The 16711-nt window shown below is 47.6% G+C and overlaps 1 protein-coding gene across 6 annotated transcripts in view; it reads left to right on the top strand.

The window, feature by feature from the left end:
* LOC140394417 (neuronal-specific septin-3-like) overlaps window positions 1-16711 on the top strand; it is a 479015-nt gene that overhangs the window by 315804 nt on the left and 146500 nt on the right. For all 6 annotated transcript variants that reach the window (XM_072481671.1, XM_072481670.1, XM_072481672.1 and 3 more), the window contains one exon: window positions 7243-7434. In XM_072481671.1, coding sequence (XP_072337772.1) covers window positions 7243-7434 — 192 coding nt within the window. The remainder of the gene's footprint in view (window positions 1-7242; window positions 7435-16711) is intronic.

Here is a 16711-nt window from a genome sequence, read left to right as displayed (position 1 = left end):
CAGGATTCAGAATCTCACCCGGTCATCATCGCTCCCCGTTTTCGCTGACTTCGTGAGAGACTGAAAACGGAACCGTGGAAACGGGACGGATTGAGTTTTGTCCTGTGATTTAAAAGCACAAAGTGCTGGAAACAGGCGGTGGGCCTAGCAGCTTCTGTGGAGAGTAAAACAATGTTGACGTTCTGGGCTGATGGCCTTGCCTCAGAACTGATGGTTTTATTCTGGGCGCGGTTTAACGGCCACGCTGCGACAGACACTCTCCACTGCAGCATGGCTGATAAAAGCCAGGAGGACCCGCTCCCGGGATCTACCCAGGTCGCAACGACTCGATCTCGATCTAACACAATCTCGTGAGATGTTGCGATGTAAATCCTGCCCATTGTGGGCGGGATCACTTTTGAGCAAATCTGAAGCGAGAAACCTACTGTCACTTTAACGTGCAGATCCCTGAGGTACCCGAGGCACTGAGATCTATCTCCTTTGCCTTGGAGACCTCGGGTGAGTGCCATTCAGTACTGGTACTCCAGAAACGGCCCTCATGGGGATCTCCCAGGGGATCGGAGGCCCCTTTGGTCAGGGTGGTACCCTGGCACTGCTGGTGCCACCTGGGAACCCTTGTCAGTGCCAGCCTGGCACCCTGACAATGCCACCTGTCACTGCCAAGGTGCCAAATTGGCATTTTTCATCGTGGGTGAGATTGGGTTGGAGATGCCCCGGGCAGGTGTTGGGGTGGGTGTTGTGGGGGGTGGGGGGGGGGATGCTTCCCGGGCCTCGGAATGGAGTCCCGATCTCTTGCTACACCGAGGAGTTCCAGCAAACGCAGTGCCTCGGTGCACAAAACGGGGCTATGTGCGCCCTCGGCCGCCCGTTGCCCATTGAGGCCCCCTAGACAATGCGAGTCACGTTTCACAGCTTGTTTCTCAGCGATGCGAGCCCCGGGGAACACGCGGCTAAACACACTCTCTATGGGACTTTGGTCCCATTTAGTAAAATAATAATTTAGTTAAGAATAAGACTGCAAGTGGATTCCCAAAGCAAATGAAGGCCCTTCCCCTGTATTATCTGCTGTATTCAGTTCATTACCACTATTTGGTCGGTGACAACATTGGCTATTATGCAGTCAGGGTCAGAGGTAGAAAGCTGAGGTAACAGCATCTGTTTTTCTTTTGTATGGGGTCTCTTATCTGATCCCTGGGGTGTTACAGTGCATGCAACATCTGATTGATGCCATTACTGCCTAGTTGTTGTGGCTGTTGAATTAGTACGTAACTGCGATAGCAACTAGAAAGCTGGAAGCTCCTCTTCATTTGGTAATTACAATGAGGCTGGCTTCAAACCTCCACAAGCTCAAGTTGAAGGTACGGCACAGCACAAATTGTTGCAGTGCTTTTCATCAACGAGGAGAATGGCTTTGAGGTCTCGGGTATCAAGCACCTGTATTGAGATTCAGAAATATAATGAAGAGCATGTTACACAGCAGCCGTTTTGTGTTCTGTTGCTTAGCAACATCCCCCCCCCCATGGTAGAAGCAGCAGCGACATATTTTGGCAGCTCACACGAGGCGCTGGGATTCAGGGTGAGGGTTTACAGTAAGGTAGGGCTGTAATGTGAGAATCCCTCGGTGGAATGTTGCTAAGAAGCTGTGAAAGTGCATCCACTCGAGTCTTGGAACCGTAGCAACTGAACTTCAATTGGGCCCTGTGTGGAAGGGCGAGTCAGAGGCCTTGAAAGATTTTCAAATGACTAAATCCAAATATAATGTAAGATTTGGGGGGGAAACTTTTAATGTGCCCCTCCCTCCATAACCTGTACCTAGATCAGACTTGATGTGGAATCCTGGTGGAGTGGATCATGGTTGCTGAATGCAGAGACCCAGAATTATGCTCTGGGCACACAAGTTCGAATCCCGCCACAGCAAATGGTGAAATTTGAATTCAATAAAAAATCTGGAATTAAAAGTCTGAAAGGTAACCATGAAACCATTGATGATTGTTGTAAAAACCCATCTGGTTCACTAATGTCCTACCTTTAGGGAAGGAAATCTGTCGGCCTACATGTGACTCCAGATCCACAGCAATGTGGTTGGCTCTTAAATGCCCTCAGCCAGCTACACCCACATTCCATGGACGAATTTTTAAAAATCTTAGTTTTCTGCTCGGAGCTGTGCAGGTGGAGGCCAATCCTCTTCCCCTCGGGGCAGCTTGTACCCATTACACCTCCAAGCATTTCTTCCTTTGCCCAGTGCCCAAGGCAGGCATCGGGCCTCCCACACTGTCTTTGAGCAGGGGACCTGACAGCTTCACCAGCTTCATATCCATTTCATACTGGAAATCAGAAGATCATGGCTGACAGGTCCACACACTGAATTCAGCATCGCCCCAAAAGGCGCGTGCCGTTGGTGCCTGGAAGTGTGGGACAACCAATATTGATGAAGCAAGACACGCCATGTATCATGTTTCTCACAGTTTGTTCTAATTGCAGTTTTGATAAAGGATATCTCGGCCTCGGACAATCCCAGGAGATTGAGGGTGTGGTGCGAGGGAATGCAGGCTGTTGCGGTTTTTATTTTGGCCTCCTAATGCACACCTGCGTCTGTGAGACGTCAGTCGTTTGCTGGAGCCAAGTTCCAGAGTAAATCACATCTGCAGTTTCTTTCCAGCTCTGCTCAGGACTGAGGGAGTGCTGCAGTGTAGAAGGTGCCGCTTTTTGAATGATCCATTAAACTGAGGCCCCACCTACTCCCTCAGGTGGGTGTAAAAGATGCCATGGCACGATTTTGAAAAGCAGGGCAGTTATCACTGTGTCCTGGGCAATATTAATCCCTCCGCTAACGTAATAATGAACAGATTACCCTATTCATTATTACGTTGCTGAGAGGTCGTTTCCCCTTGTGGGAGAGTCGAGGACCAGAGGGCATAATCTCAGAGTAATGGCTTGCCTATCGAAGACCGAGGTGAGGAGGAATATCTTCTCCCAGAGGGTAGTGAATCGGTGGAATTCTTTAGCGCAGAGGGCTGTAGAGGCTGGGTCATTAAGTATGGTCAAGGCTGAGATAGACAGATTTTTAATCAATAAAGGAATCAAGGGTTATGGGGATAAGGCAGGAAAGGGGAGTTGAGGATTATCAGGTCAGTCATGATCTCTTTGAATGGCGGAGCAGACTTGGTGGGCCGAATGGCCTTGTTTTGCTCCTACGTCTTATGGTCTTGTGCTGTTTGTGGGAGTGTCTCTCTTCCTCCATTGCAACTGTGACTGTTCACTGGGGCTGCAGTGCTTTGGGGATGTCCTGAGACCACGAAAGAGGCTATTGAAATGCAAGTCATTTTGTTTCCATGGTAGACGACTAGCCTTATTCATCAGGCTACTCTTGACATCTCAGTTGCTGTGATGGATGTTCAGCTCCAGTTTGTTCACTGAGCATGGCAATTCAGATTCTGATTTAGACGGTGCTGACACATGGGAGTTGAGCACAGGCCGATCCCGGGACTGGCGATCACAGTAACCAGCCTTCCCTTTTCCTGGTAAGCAGGCAGACTTTCAAACGTGAGAGTTAAAGTGGGAATGAGTAGAGAAACTGACTGAGGGGGCTGTGTTGCTGGGTGAAACCTGCAGGTTATGTAGCATAGCGACCAATTAGCCCCACTGCTGGCTGGTGGAGTATCAATAGAAGGAGAGGCCTAGGAACAGGGGGGAAAAAACTAAGATTGACTAACCATTAAATAAAAAAACAAATGTTTGAAAATTCCTTTTACAATAGAACATGAATATTCTCAATTGATGCACGAAGGCGGTTCAGAGAATGGAGATTTTGTTGCGCAGATTTATTGTGAGTAAGATGACTTGAAAAATTGTAGGTTGATTACGGTGATTGCAATGAACTGAGCCTCCGAGAGGTACCAGAGTAGCTGATTATAAACACTACTGAATTTTCCTCTCCCTACTGTGGCACCTCTCCGTGATTTCTTTGGGGGCAAAGGAAGGTTTAATGACTCCGAGGAGTCTGGCGGTAAACAAACATAGATTTATTTACACTATTTACAAAGGTCTGCATAACACAGCGTATCGCTCCCAGCAGAATCCTAGCCGGGGGGACTAACCACACTAGGCCCTGATTTGGGCCGGCTTTTTATGTCAGCTCATAACGAACCGCAAGTGGTTGGCCATCGCCCCCTGCTTGGGAAGCTCGTACACCACAAGGCCCACAGGGAGATGGTGTTTCCCCGTGTGGCCCTTGTGGGGGTTATGACAGAAGGTTTTAAAGACGTTGGAGGTCCTTGTACCTCAGAAAGCGTGTGCCGCTACACCACCGTTTAAAAACGTTTAAAAACACAAATGTATGTCAGGTAGACAGGTGATTGCAGTGCAGTCCTCTTTTGCTGATGTATACTTGTCCTGACACTAGGCAGTACGGGCTGAGTGCTGCACTGTCAGAGGTGCTGGCTTTTAGGGGATACCTTAAAGCAACGCCCTGTCTGCTCCCTCAGATGAACACGGCAGATCCCCCGTGGCACTGTTTCGAGGAAGAGCAATAGGAGTTGTCCCAGGTTTCCTGCCAAATGTTATCCCTCAGTCCGACACCACTAAAAAGGGTAATCAGGATTGCATTGCTGTTTGTTTGCACATTGGCTGACTGGCGACTAGAACATAGAACATAGAACATTACAGCGCAGTACAGGCCCTTCGGCCCTCGATGTTACGCCGACCTGTGAAACCACTCTAAAGCCCATCTACACTATTCCCTTATTGTCCATATGTCTATCCAATGACCATTTGAATGCCTTTAGTGTTGGCGAGTCCACGACTGTTGCAGGCAGGGCATTCCACGCCCTTACTACTCTCTGAGTAAAGAACCTACCTCTGACATCTGTCTTATATCTATCTCCCCTCAATTTAAAGCTATGTCCCCTCATGCTAGACATCACCATCCGAGGAAGAAGGCTCTCACTGTCCACCCTATCCAATCCTCTGATCATCTTGTATGCCTCAATTAAGCCACCTCTTAACCTTCTCTCTAATAAAAACAGCCTCAAGTCCCTCAGCCTTTCCTCATAAGATCTTCCCTCCATACCAGGCAACATTCTGGTAAATCTCCTCTGCACCCTTTCCAGTGGTTCCACATCCTTCCTATAATGCGGCGACCAGAATTGCACGCAATACTCCAAATGCGGCCGCACCAGAGTTTTGTACAGCTGCAACATGACCTCATAGCTCCAAAACTCAATGCCTCTACCAATAAAAGCTAACACACCGTACGTCTTCTTAACAACCCTCTCAACCTGGGTGGCAACTTTCAGGGATCTATGTACATGGACACCGAGATCTCTCTGCTCATCCAAGAACCTTAACATTAGCCCAATACTCTGTCTTCCTGTTATTCCTTCCAAAATGAATCACCTCACACTTTTCTGCATTAAATTCCATTTGCCACCTCTCAGCCCAGCGCTGCAGCTTATCTATGTCCCTCTGTAACTTGTAACATCCTTCCGCACTGTCCACAACTCCACCGACTTTAGTGTCATCTGCAAATTTACTCACCCTCATTAAGTTCATTGCATTTAACACATTTGGCTGTGTAAGGGGCTTTTCGCAGTAACTTCATTGAAGCCTACTTGTGACAATAAGCGATTATTATTATTATTATTATTTTTAACCTTACCGCTCTTCAAAGGTACTCTGCTGACTGTAAAGTGTTTGGGATGACCTGAGGCTGTAAGAGATCTTAAATTTAAAAAAATATTAATCTGGGGTTTATCCTTAACCATGGCGGGGATTCCATAATATCTGCTCCCTGGGGCCCAGTGGATGAGAGAACTATTAATGAACAATACATGAATTCACATTAGTAAAAGGGAAAATTAAACTTGCTCTGTATGTTGTTTGTACAGACTGTGAAATGATACACCTCAATGAGACTTCAGGCATGACAGGACAAGCTTCTATGAAAAACGAATTGGCCTTTTAAAAGCTGTATACTTAAATGGGCCGTACAACTTAACACGTTTTCCCAGATATGTCAGTGTTGGTGTAACCATACGCAAGATCTCCTAAGGACTAAGTCTTTCACTTACTAAATTACTGAACAGCTGTGACTCTTTCAGCCGGTATCCGTTTAGCTCTCCTTTTGCACAAATAGTCAAACATGCACTAAAGGCCAAACTGCCCCTCACCTTGTTCCCCCGCACCTATGTACATGTTTAAAAACTTAAATAACATATGTTTGTGAATTGGCAAGGTACCAAGATCTGCAATGAGATTCAGAAGCAATAAACATTGTGAACTCACACTTGTGGTTTCGTAAACATCATCTGTGCCTCTGACTAGAACACGGCCTTGTCGTCAAGTTGATGTACTCAGTACTGTACATGGGATTTTTTAAAAATTATTTCCTGGGCCGTGAGCATCACTGGCAAGGCCAGCTTTAGTTGCCAATCCCTAATCGCCCATGCAGTTAAGAGTCAATCACATCGCTATGGGTCTGGAGTCACACGCAGGCCTGACCAGGTAAGGACAGCAGATTTCCTCACCTGAAGGACATTAGTGAGCCAGATTGGCTTTTACGGCAATGGTTTCACTGTCATCATTAGATTTTTTAATTCCGGTTTTTTAAAAATTGAATTCAAATTTCACCACCTGCCGAGGTGGCATTGGAACCCGGGTTCTCAGCCAATTATCATAGAATTTACAGTGCAGAAGGAGGCCAGTCGGCCCATCGAGTCTGCACCGGCCCTTACAAAGAGCACCCTACTGAAGCCCACGTATCTACCCTGTCCCCTTAACCCAGTAACACCCACTTAACATTTTTTTGGACACTAAGGGCAATTTAGCATGACCAATCCACCTAACCCGCACATCTTTGGACTGTGGGAGGAAACTGGAGCACCCGGAGGAAACCCACGCACACACGGGGAGAACGTGCAGACTCCACACAGACAGTGACCCAAGCCGGGAATCGAACCTGGGACCCTGGAGCTGTGAGGCAACTGTGCTAGCGTGCTGCCCTCCTGGGTCTCTGGATTACTAGTCCAGTGACAATACCACTCCACCCCCGCCTTTCTTAAACAGTGCGCCAGAATTGGCACTTTTGAACTTAATGAAAAATGAGTAAGCTAATGGATTTTGTGGGAGTGCGTGTGCGGAACTTTGCAATGTGTGTGTCTCATAATCACTGTTTTGCTCAGAACAGAGGAGGAGTCCTGTTCGTTGCTGGATTACTGAAAGCTTTTGCTCTTTTTTTTTTGACAGGGCTAGAACTGAAAGAGGTGAAAACAAAAATGGCAGAGAGAACGCAGGAGACTGGAGTTGTCTGTTCGGCAGACTTCAAGAAGGACAGCACTGGAAGCGACCTGTTTGGATATGTGGGGATTGAAGCCGTTCTGGACCAGATGAGGCGTAAAGCCATGAAAACGGGATTTGAGTTTAACATCATGGTCGTAGGTAATCACAACTGCAAGAGCCGGGGGTGGGGTGGGGGTGGGGGCGCGAGAGGGGGCGCGGGGGCGCGCGAGAGGGGGGGGGAACGAGTGGGGGGGGGGGGGGGACATTTCCCTGCAAAGTGGTATTTATCTCACTGATTATTCTGGAAATTGTGGAACTTTCCTTTTTGTATGTTCAATGAGGTTTACCTGGTAACCTCTTAGAAGGCAAGAGTATTCTTTCCAAGTGAGGGAATAGATATTGTAAGGATATCTGGATCTCAAACAAATCATTTGTATCGTGAATTAATTATGGACAGATGTGGCCTCTATATTTGGAGGCGCAATTTATAGATGGACCGGAAGTTCCACTTTTTTGGGAATTTCCATATTTTATTTTGTCTCGCGTTGTTGCTGAAGCCTACAGTATTTTGTTTTTCCAGACAGCCCTGTGCAGCGGAATGTTATTGAAGACAGCACTTATTTATCTATAGATTTGTGAATAGATTTATGGTATTTAAGGAGAGACTGGCCATTACTTTGGTTGTGATGGGCTTCACGCTCGAATAGTTTGCTGGCGTTCACGTGTTGGCTGCCAAATGAAAAAATGGTTCCCTGGACTAGGTACTGGAGGGTTACCAATGCCCAAGGAGCCCGTTCAGAGATAGGTGACTCCAAACATTGGTACCATTCGCAATGTCCACAGGGACTGGCTATGGTGCAGAAAGAAATGTGAGAATCTGACCAACGCTCCTTCAAATTTCTCATGCCATGTATACATTGTTGAAACATCCTACACTTGTTCCAATATACCCTTACGTGGCTCAGTGCTTGAATGCACACCCTATATAAATTCAAGTTGTTGGTGCCTGAGCCGTTGAGTCCAGAAGGGTATTGGTTTAAATCGCCATCGCCATCCCCGCACACGCCCCCTGTCAGTGATAAATTAATCACCTGATCTTACTCGGCATGGCTACAATTAAATCAATTGCTCACTGCCCGTGTTGAGGCTCTGCCTGTTTACTTTCCCTGGTATGAGTCCGCCTACAGTTTAAGACATTCTGCAGAGTTTTGCTGTTGCTAGCAAAGCATTGGCTTGACTAAATTGACTATTGTTGCTGTGAGCCCACAGTATAGTTGAATACAGTTCTCTGCATAACTTCAATCTTCATATCTTTTATCTCGACGTTCCATGTGACCATCATGAGACAGACTCTACACACACGCACAGGGTTAACACCACAACCAGCCTACATTGATTAATATCAAATAAATAAGGGAACAGTCACATAGTTAAGCAGAGGTTGTACATTAGAAGGGTAAATAGTATGTTGGCTTATATCTGGCGCCTGTAGAATTGTGTCCCCAGTAACATCTTCGGTGAATGGGGGAATACGGGAGTATTGAAGCCGTGTAGTAGTGACTTGGCAGCGCATTTTACTCCCTGCCCAACTTCTTTTTTCTGATGACTTCAGTGCACAAGAAAATTAGACGAGGTAGAAAACAGCCTGTCCATCCGCTACCATCGAGTTATGCACACAATCAAACTGCTCCCCCTCACGCAAGTGTCCTAATGACTTTACATCACGGCAAACAAATTTCATCTCATTGACATGGAGCCCACTTGCTCTGCATTTCGTCCAAAGTTGCTGTTTTAGTGGACGTAACCTGGACCATATGAATTTCAACTTGACGTGTAACCCTGGCTGGACCTACATTCAAAACTGCTGATGCTGAACCTTCACCTTTTGAATGTATTTCTTCGAAGGAATTAGAAACGCACAATTCTGGATTGAAACCAGCCAATAAGGTGGCCGTCCCTATGATTAAAAAGCGCAAACGTTTCACCCGCTGACTGGAAAACAACGTTAACCCCAATCACCTCATTCTGATTAAATCCCATCGGAACATATCCTGGGATGGAGAGGTTTTCAAATTGGTTTTGCTGCTGTTAACATGTTTCAGATGAGATTGGCCTGATTAGTGCATTATAATGATGATGTTTTCACCTCATCAAGAGGGCAATCATTTCTTAATGTGAAGTGAATACTTCCAGCCACTATAGACATGGCCCGGTTGTCATAGCAACACAAACTGACATTGTTGGCTGAAAGAAATCAAAGGAGGTTTGATGCAAGGCTCAAAGTGAAGGAATAATCTGGTATTTGCCACCGAGGATACAAACACAAGGTATACCTTTGTCAAAATAATAGGGCGAATTGGCAATGTACTCCTTTGTCTTAAAGCTGGGTAGTTCACAGGGTACTGCCATTCTGGGAACCTGGTCAAAAGGTTGCAGCAGTGTTGCCTGGGAGTCTCTGGGATGAAGCCTCAATTTCCTGGGAGAAGTTTGCCATTTAAACTTTTCACCACTGCAGAGAACCTCTTATCCCCTTCCCCCACTACCATCCCTTGCTTCCTCTCCCCCACAGGCCCCCCCACACCCCCAGTCACTGCCACCTCAGAGAAGCGCCTGACTGGTGATGTCACTCCACTGCCACCTTGCCCCGTTTCTATGGCGATGTCCACTGCCAGCCCCTGCCCCCACCTATGGGTTTCTCTTCCCCCCCCCCCCCCCACCCCAACACCTGAGGGATCCCCCACCCAACTGTGGGTTGAATGCAACTGGAATAGGCTGCTGTAGAAACAGCAAGGGGTGGACGGTGAAAGAAGAAGAGAGAGAGAGGTGTGCAGGTTACAAGAGGAAGAGCTGAGGGCAGCACAGTGGCGTAGTGGTTAGCACTGATGCCTCATGGCGCCGAGGTCCCAGGTTCGATCCCGGCCCTGGGTCACTGTCCGTGTGGAGTTTTCACATTCTCCCCGTGTTTGCATGGATTTCGCCCCCACAACCCATAGATGTGCAGGGTAGGTGGATTGGCCACTCTAAATTGCCCCTTAATTAGAAAAAGTGAATTGGGCACTCCTTAAATAAAAGAAAAACAAGATGAAGAGCAGGGGATTGGAGCAAGAAAGTGGGCAACTCAGGGTGGCTGGGGGATTGGGGTTCAGGGTCAGGAAAGAGGGAGGGATGGAACTTGAATTCAGGAGAGTGAAAGAAAGGGCTTTCGAGGGTCGGAGGAGATGGAGACGCAGCGAAAGAGAGAGAGGCACTCAAATGGGAGTCAGTGGGGAGAGGAAAGGGAACTAGGGGAGAGAGAGATCTAGGCGAGAGAGACCCCCGACGGGAAGGGCAGGGTAGGAAAGGGAAATGGGGAATGTAGGTTCTTGTTCTGAAGGACGAGAGGTTATGGTTTGGTGGGGATGGTGGTGAGCTGTCTATGGAGTCACTGCAGCCCATGTATGGAGTGTATGTAGAACTGACTGTCTTGCACGGCCATTTCCAAGGTCAATTAAGAGTTGACCACAGCGCTGTGGGTCTTGAATCACATGTAGGCCAGCGTGAGTAAGGATGGATGATTTCCTCCTTGAGAGGGCATTCATGAACCAGATGGGTTTTTCATGCCAAGCCAATGATTTCATGGTCGCCATTACTGGTACGAACATTTTAATTACAAAGACTTTAATTAACTGAATTTAAACTCCCCAGCCACCATGAGGTATGAGCATGTGTCACTAGATCACAAGTCCAGGCCTCTGGATTACAAGCCCTGTAACATAACCACTCTGAAAATGAAAAAATGAAAATCGCTTATTGTCACAAGTAGGCTTCAAATGAAGTTACTGTGAAAAGCCTCTAGTCGCCACATTCCGGCGCCTGTTCAGGGAGGCTGGTACGGGAATTGAACCGTGCTGCTGGCCTGCCCTGGTCTGCTTTAAAAGCCAGCGATTTAGCCCTGTACTAAACCAGTCCCTGCTCATGTATCCCTACAATAAATATATTGTGCAAGGTTACATCCACCGCTGGACTAATGGGGAATGAGGGTCGGAGACCAAAGGTGCGAAAAATAATTGGCGTCAGCTATTCCCAGCTAGTTGGCTCAGATTTACTTTCTTTACGAAGCTGGCTATTGTTGCTGTGAGGGGGCAGCACCCTCTAGGTCAGTGAGGGAGAACTTTAGGCCAAAGGGGGATTAATCAAAATGATACCCTGAATAGAATGCCTACCCATTGATGTGGGAGCAGGAAGACTCTCGCATGTCTGTCTTTGCTAAACTGTTTGGAATGGAGCCTGCCTGATCACTGAGGTGCTGCAGCCAAGTCACAATCTCACATTGGCCTGACGTGGTTGAGATTGTCTATAGGCACCCTGGGCGCGATTCTCCGCTCCCGCGCTGGTTTGGAGAATCGCCTGGCGCGCCATTTTTCCCTGCGACGCCGTTCCGATGCCCTCCCGCGATGCACCCAAGCGGCGGGAACGGCCCCGTCAAGTTCTGCGCGGCGCAGGCCGGAGAATCGCCCGGGACACCCAAAATGGCGATTCTCCGCTACACCCGCTATTCTCCGGCCCGGATGGGCCGAGCGGCCTGCCCAAAGCGACGGCTTCCCGCCAGCGCCATCCACACCTGGTCGCTGCCGGCAGGAACAGTGCGGGAACGCTGGGGGGGGTGGGCTGTGGGCGGGCGAGGGGGGTTCTTTCACCGGGGTTGACCTCAAAAGGGGCCTGGCCCGTGATTGGTGCCCACCGATCGGCGGGCCTGCCTCTCTGAAGTAGGACCTCCTTTCCTCCGCTGCCCCGCAAGATCCATCCGACATCTTCTTGCGGGGCGGCCTCGGGGAGGACGGCAACCACGCATGCGCGGGTTGGCGCTGGCTGGCGCCGGCCAACTCGCGCATGCGTGGGTGACGCCAGTTAGGCGGTGGATGACACGGCGTCGCTTTTATGCGGCGCCAATGCCCGGCGCGCGCTGACGACGCTGCTTTAGTGACACGCCCCCGAGTTTCTCGCGGCCCCGATCTTTGCCCATTTTCGGGCCCTGAATCGGTCAAGATCGGGGCCGTTTTGCACCGTCGTGAACCTCGACGGCATTCACGACGGCGTGGGCACTTAGTCGCGGGAGCAGAGAATCACGCCCCCTACCTTTATTGACCAGCTAACACTCCAGGTTGTCACGGGAACCAGACTAGTTTTCAAGCTGCCAATCTATTGCTGCGATAACGGTGCTGAATTTAACCCCTCAGAAATATAGATTAAGAGCATCAACCTATTTAAACCAAATCTGGAATTTAGTAGCCTTGTACCACAGTTATTTCTCTTCAATCCAAGGATTTGCATACTATAAATCAAATGTTTTCGAAATCAGACCCTCAAAATATGTTACAGTATGGTTAACATAGGCCCCCTGGGGCAGCACGGTGGGGCAGTGGGTTAGCACTGCAGCCTCACGGCACCGAGGTCCCAGGTTCGATCCCGGCTCTGGGTCACTGTCCCTGTGGAGTTTGCCCATTCTCCCCATGTTTGCGTGGGTTTCGCCCCCACAACCCAAAGATGTGCAGGCTAGGTGAATTGGCCACGCTAAAATTGCCCCCTAATTGGAAAAAATGAATTGGGTACTCTAAATTTATTTTAAAAGATAAAGCCTAGACCTCCTGCATTGGTCTGTCAGCCATGTCTCAGTTAGTCGCACACGCAACCCTGAATTTTGAAAGAACATCCTGACTAACAGTTATCCCTCAATCAAAATCACTTACCATCACATTATCTGATCACTATCAGCTTGTTTGTTTGTAGGAGTCTTGCTGTGCGATGATTGGTTGCTGCGTTTCCTACATACCAGCAGTGACTACTTTTCAAAAAGTGCTTCACTGGCGGTAAAGCACGGGGAGGCATCCGATTGTCCTGAGGAGTATTGTATAAGTGCAAGTCTTGCTGTTTATCACACACCTCAGCGTTAGTTGGCTTCAGAAATAAAAGCTAGGCCTGCATTTATAGAGCACCTTTCATGACAGAAGGGCATCCCAAAACACTTAGCAGCCAATGAAGTACTTTGGAAGTGTAGACACTAACGCAGCAAATAATGGCCGATTCTGACGATATAGCCTGGTGTCTAATTGAGATATAACTTGCCCATTGGGCCATGGGGCAGATCTTCACTCATGAGCTATTATCATTGTTTCAATTCTTCTCTTTCGGCGCTATCCAATACCTGAAACCTACTTGCTTCAGAGATTTCCTGTGCTATTTCTCTGCTCATAGGCAGCCTTCCAAATTGTAACCCTCCCCAGCTCACCAGTCAGTATCAATGATCAACTTTGGCCTCCCTAACAAGTTCCTCCCAGCTGATCCCCATGTTTCTTTCTTCCATAATTGTTTCATGTAGCAGGGCGTGATGCCTCTCATCTCGAGGGACTGTAGCCTGACTTGGGTAGTTACTCCTAACTGACTTATTTACACCATGTGCACTATATACAAAGTGGGCTACATCTCCCCTGAGCGCTGCCCGCACAGTCTGCTGAACAGAATCTCTAGCACGTGATGGCTGATGTCGCTGTTACATCAAGGCCTATGTCGTTCATCTTTTTAAAATAAATTTAGAGTACCCAATTCATTTTTTCCAATTAAGGGGCAAATTTAGCATGGCCAATCCACCTACCCTGCACATCTTTGGGTTGTGGGGGCAAAACCCACGCAAATACTGGGAGAATATGAAAACTCCACACGGACAGTGACCCAGGGCCGGGACTGAACCTGGGACCTCGGTGCCGTGAGGCAGCAATGCTAACCACTGCGGCATCATGCTGCCCCTGACCTAGATCGCTCATTACCAACAATTCTATAACGAATTGCACTAGAGTAATCATTACGTGCTTCCTGGACTTAATTTTACAGGACATCTGTAACCTTGCCTTCCGGCCAAATTGCGGCTCGTTTGTGGGCAATTAATGCCCAACTAAGTGCCTCATCTCACTGATGTTCTGGTTATTGGGCGACCAGAGAGTGTAGCCAACAGATTTAACCGTGCCAGTTGTTGGCCAGTATGCCTCTTGCTGGGCCCGTAGCGCCAATCAGAGGCCCCTCCCACAGCTTTGCTTTCCCACATCCCCACCCCCTGTTCTGACCAACACGCCTCCCCTCGGTAGGACCTGCTACCCTGGCCCCACCGAGATCCCAGATGTAGCTGAATGCCCATGTCCGCTGCTGAACGCCACCTGCTTTACCTACCAGCAGTGGCCATTGCTCATGCATGGCACTGCCAATGTGCAGAGCTGCTGGCATCTAATGGGCCGACGGCTCTATGAGGCAAGACCTCACCCTGGAGACAGGAGAAAGTCCCGCCTCACTACCAATTCGAGGGCCATCGCCCCAAAAATTAAAACGGGGTGAGCTTGCTAAGTCACGGACATTTATGCTGGGAGTCTGCCCCCTGGATAATCCAACCTCTTTTCATGTTCGGAAATGTCTTCTATGAGCCAGTATGTTACGGTTGTGGTGTTCTTTGAGATTCTGTTATCAGGATGGATGTTGTGGTGTTCACAAAGATCACAGAAGCTAAGTTCATTAATGAAGCTAACATTTATTTACACTGCTAATTAAAGCTCAACCACTTACTGCTATAGTAAACAATAATCTAGTAATCTACAATCGGCACTCTACTAACACTAGTCTCTACATTCTATCTATAACTGTACTCTGATCACTCTCACTGCTCCTGAGCTCTCCTCTCCAGCCATCTTATATAGTTCTGTATCTAGCTCCATCTAGTGGTTAATTATGATATGACATTAACCGTTTGTATTCTGAACATTTCCCATAATGTCACAACGGCTAAAATTGTAAAGATGAGAATAAAGAATGATTTTGCTTCAAGTAGCGAACAAAGAAAATTTCCCCGCCAGACTAAAAATATATAGGTTTTTTTTTAGTTCAGTAGACTTAATATCATTGACGTAATAATTAATTCTGAGACGCTTCTGCAACTCTTAGTGTAACAATTAGGTTTGCTTTGGGATTTACCACATTGGTTTGACTATTAACTGCACCTCTGCAGTTTCCAATTCTTGATACGTTTGCTACCTATTATTATTAATAAGAGGCTTCTTGAAAATGCTTTAAATGATACACTTGCAATTGTTGATGTTACTGAGTTAGTCACATTTTCAGAAACTTCCAAAACAAGTCTCAACTTTCCAAGCCTCCGTATGGTCTGCAAGATATCTCGTAAATTCCTCGAACATATTCCATCACACCGCATATGACAAGCGGAAATCCTGTTTAATAGAGGGAGTCATCTTAAGATTGTCTTTGATGAGATCAATTTGCCCTTAAGGTAAACGCTTCCCTTGGGAAAATTACGTTGACCTTAATAGTTAGGCCCAATCAACATAGTTGACCCCAACGGCTGGGGGGCATACTAAATTTCTCAGGCTAAATCTTCGAAAGAAAGCTGATACTTAAAGGTTGAGGATTCAAGAAATAAAGTTCTCTTTTTCAAAAGTAATGTTGCATTGTTTTTCAACTTTCTGATGTCAGAAATGTCCAGTAAAATCCGGAACTTGCATGGTCTTTCCCAAGAATCAGCAGAGCAGGGATGGCTCAACAGGTCCATGCCCATGTTTAGGTTCCACGCAAGTCTCCTAATTTGACACCTTCCAGTGCAATGATTCTTGGAATGCTTTATCTTGTAGGAACTGGTGTACTAGAGAAGGGGGGGGGCGAGGCTTGGGAATGGTAGTAGGTTTGGAGTTGGCAGGAGTGCAATTCAAAGCACAATGAGAACAAAGGAAAATACAGCACAGGAACAGGCCCTTTGGCCCTCCAATCCTGTGCCGATCATGATGCCCGAACTAAAAAAAAACCTTCTGGCCTTAAGGACAGGGCACAAAACAATCTTTCTGAATCCTTTGGTGTGTATTGCTTCTTTGCTCCATCCTCTCCCTGTGAAGATGATGGTTGGTAATGGTATTTTCATGCTTCATAACCTCGATGTAGCCTTATAGAAGGTCTCGGCCTTCCTTTACCTCTGTTGGTTCTGACGCCTCTCCCCTTCTTCTCGTTTAACTCTCCAGCTATAGTCGGTTCTTGTTCTCCCAAGTTGCTACCCTTTGCTTATTGTATCTCTGTCAATCTGTACATTCCTTGATTTGTCATTATCCAGAATGTTCTGAAAAGCCACAAAGGAAAAGTTAGAAAAGAAACTCTTTGCTGAGGTAAAATACGAATGTTTTTAAATTGAAGAGAGTAAAACTCCTCTGTTTACCCAGTGATATCTCTGGCCTTTCTGGACCGTGCTCCAATTATTCCCAAGAAACTAATAAGTAGAATAATGCTAGGCATCTGCCACTGTTCCTCTGACAAAGGCTCGAATTTTCCGGTCCCCATGTCGCCGGGATCTTCCATCCCCGCCGAAGGTTAATGGGATTTGCCTGGCCTGCCACATCCCCAGCGGCGCGTCTGTCCCGCC

This window comes from Scyliorhinus torazame, chromosome 17 (genome assembly GCF_047496885.1).
Source record: "Scyliorhinus torazame isolate Kashiwa2021f chromosome 17, sScyTor2.1, whole genome shotgun sequence".
In the NCBI taxonomy this organism is placed as follows: domain Eukaryota; kingdom Metazoa; phylum Chordata; class Chondrichthyes; order Carcharhiniformes; family Scyliorhinidae; genus Scyliorhinus; species Scyliorhinus torazame.
Note: the sequence above shows the minus strand (reverse complement) of the source record. Positions and strands in the feature narration are given on the sequence as shown.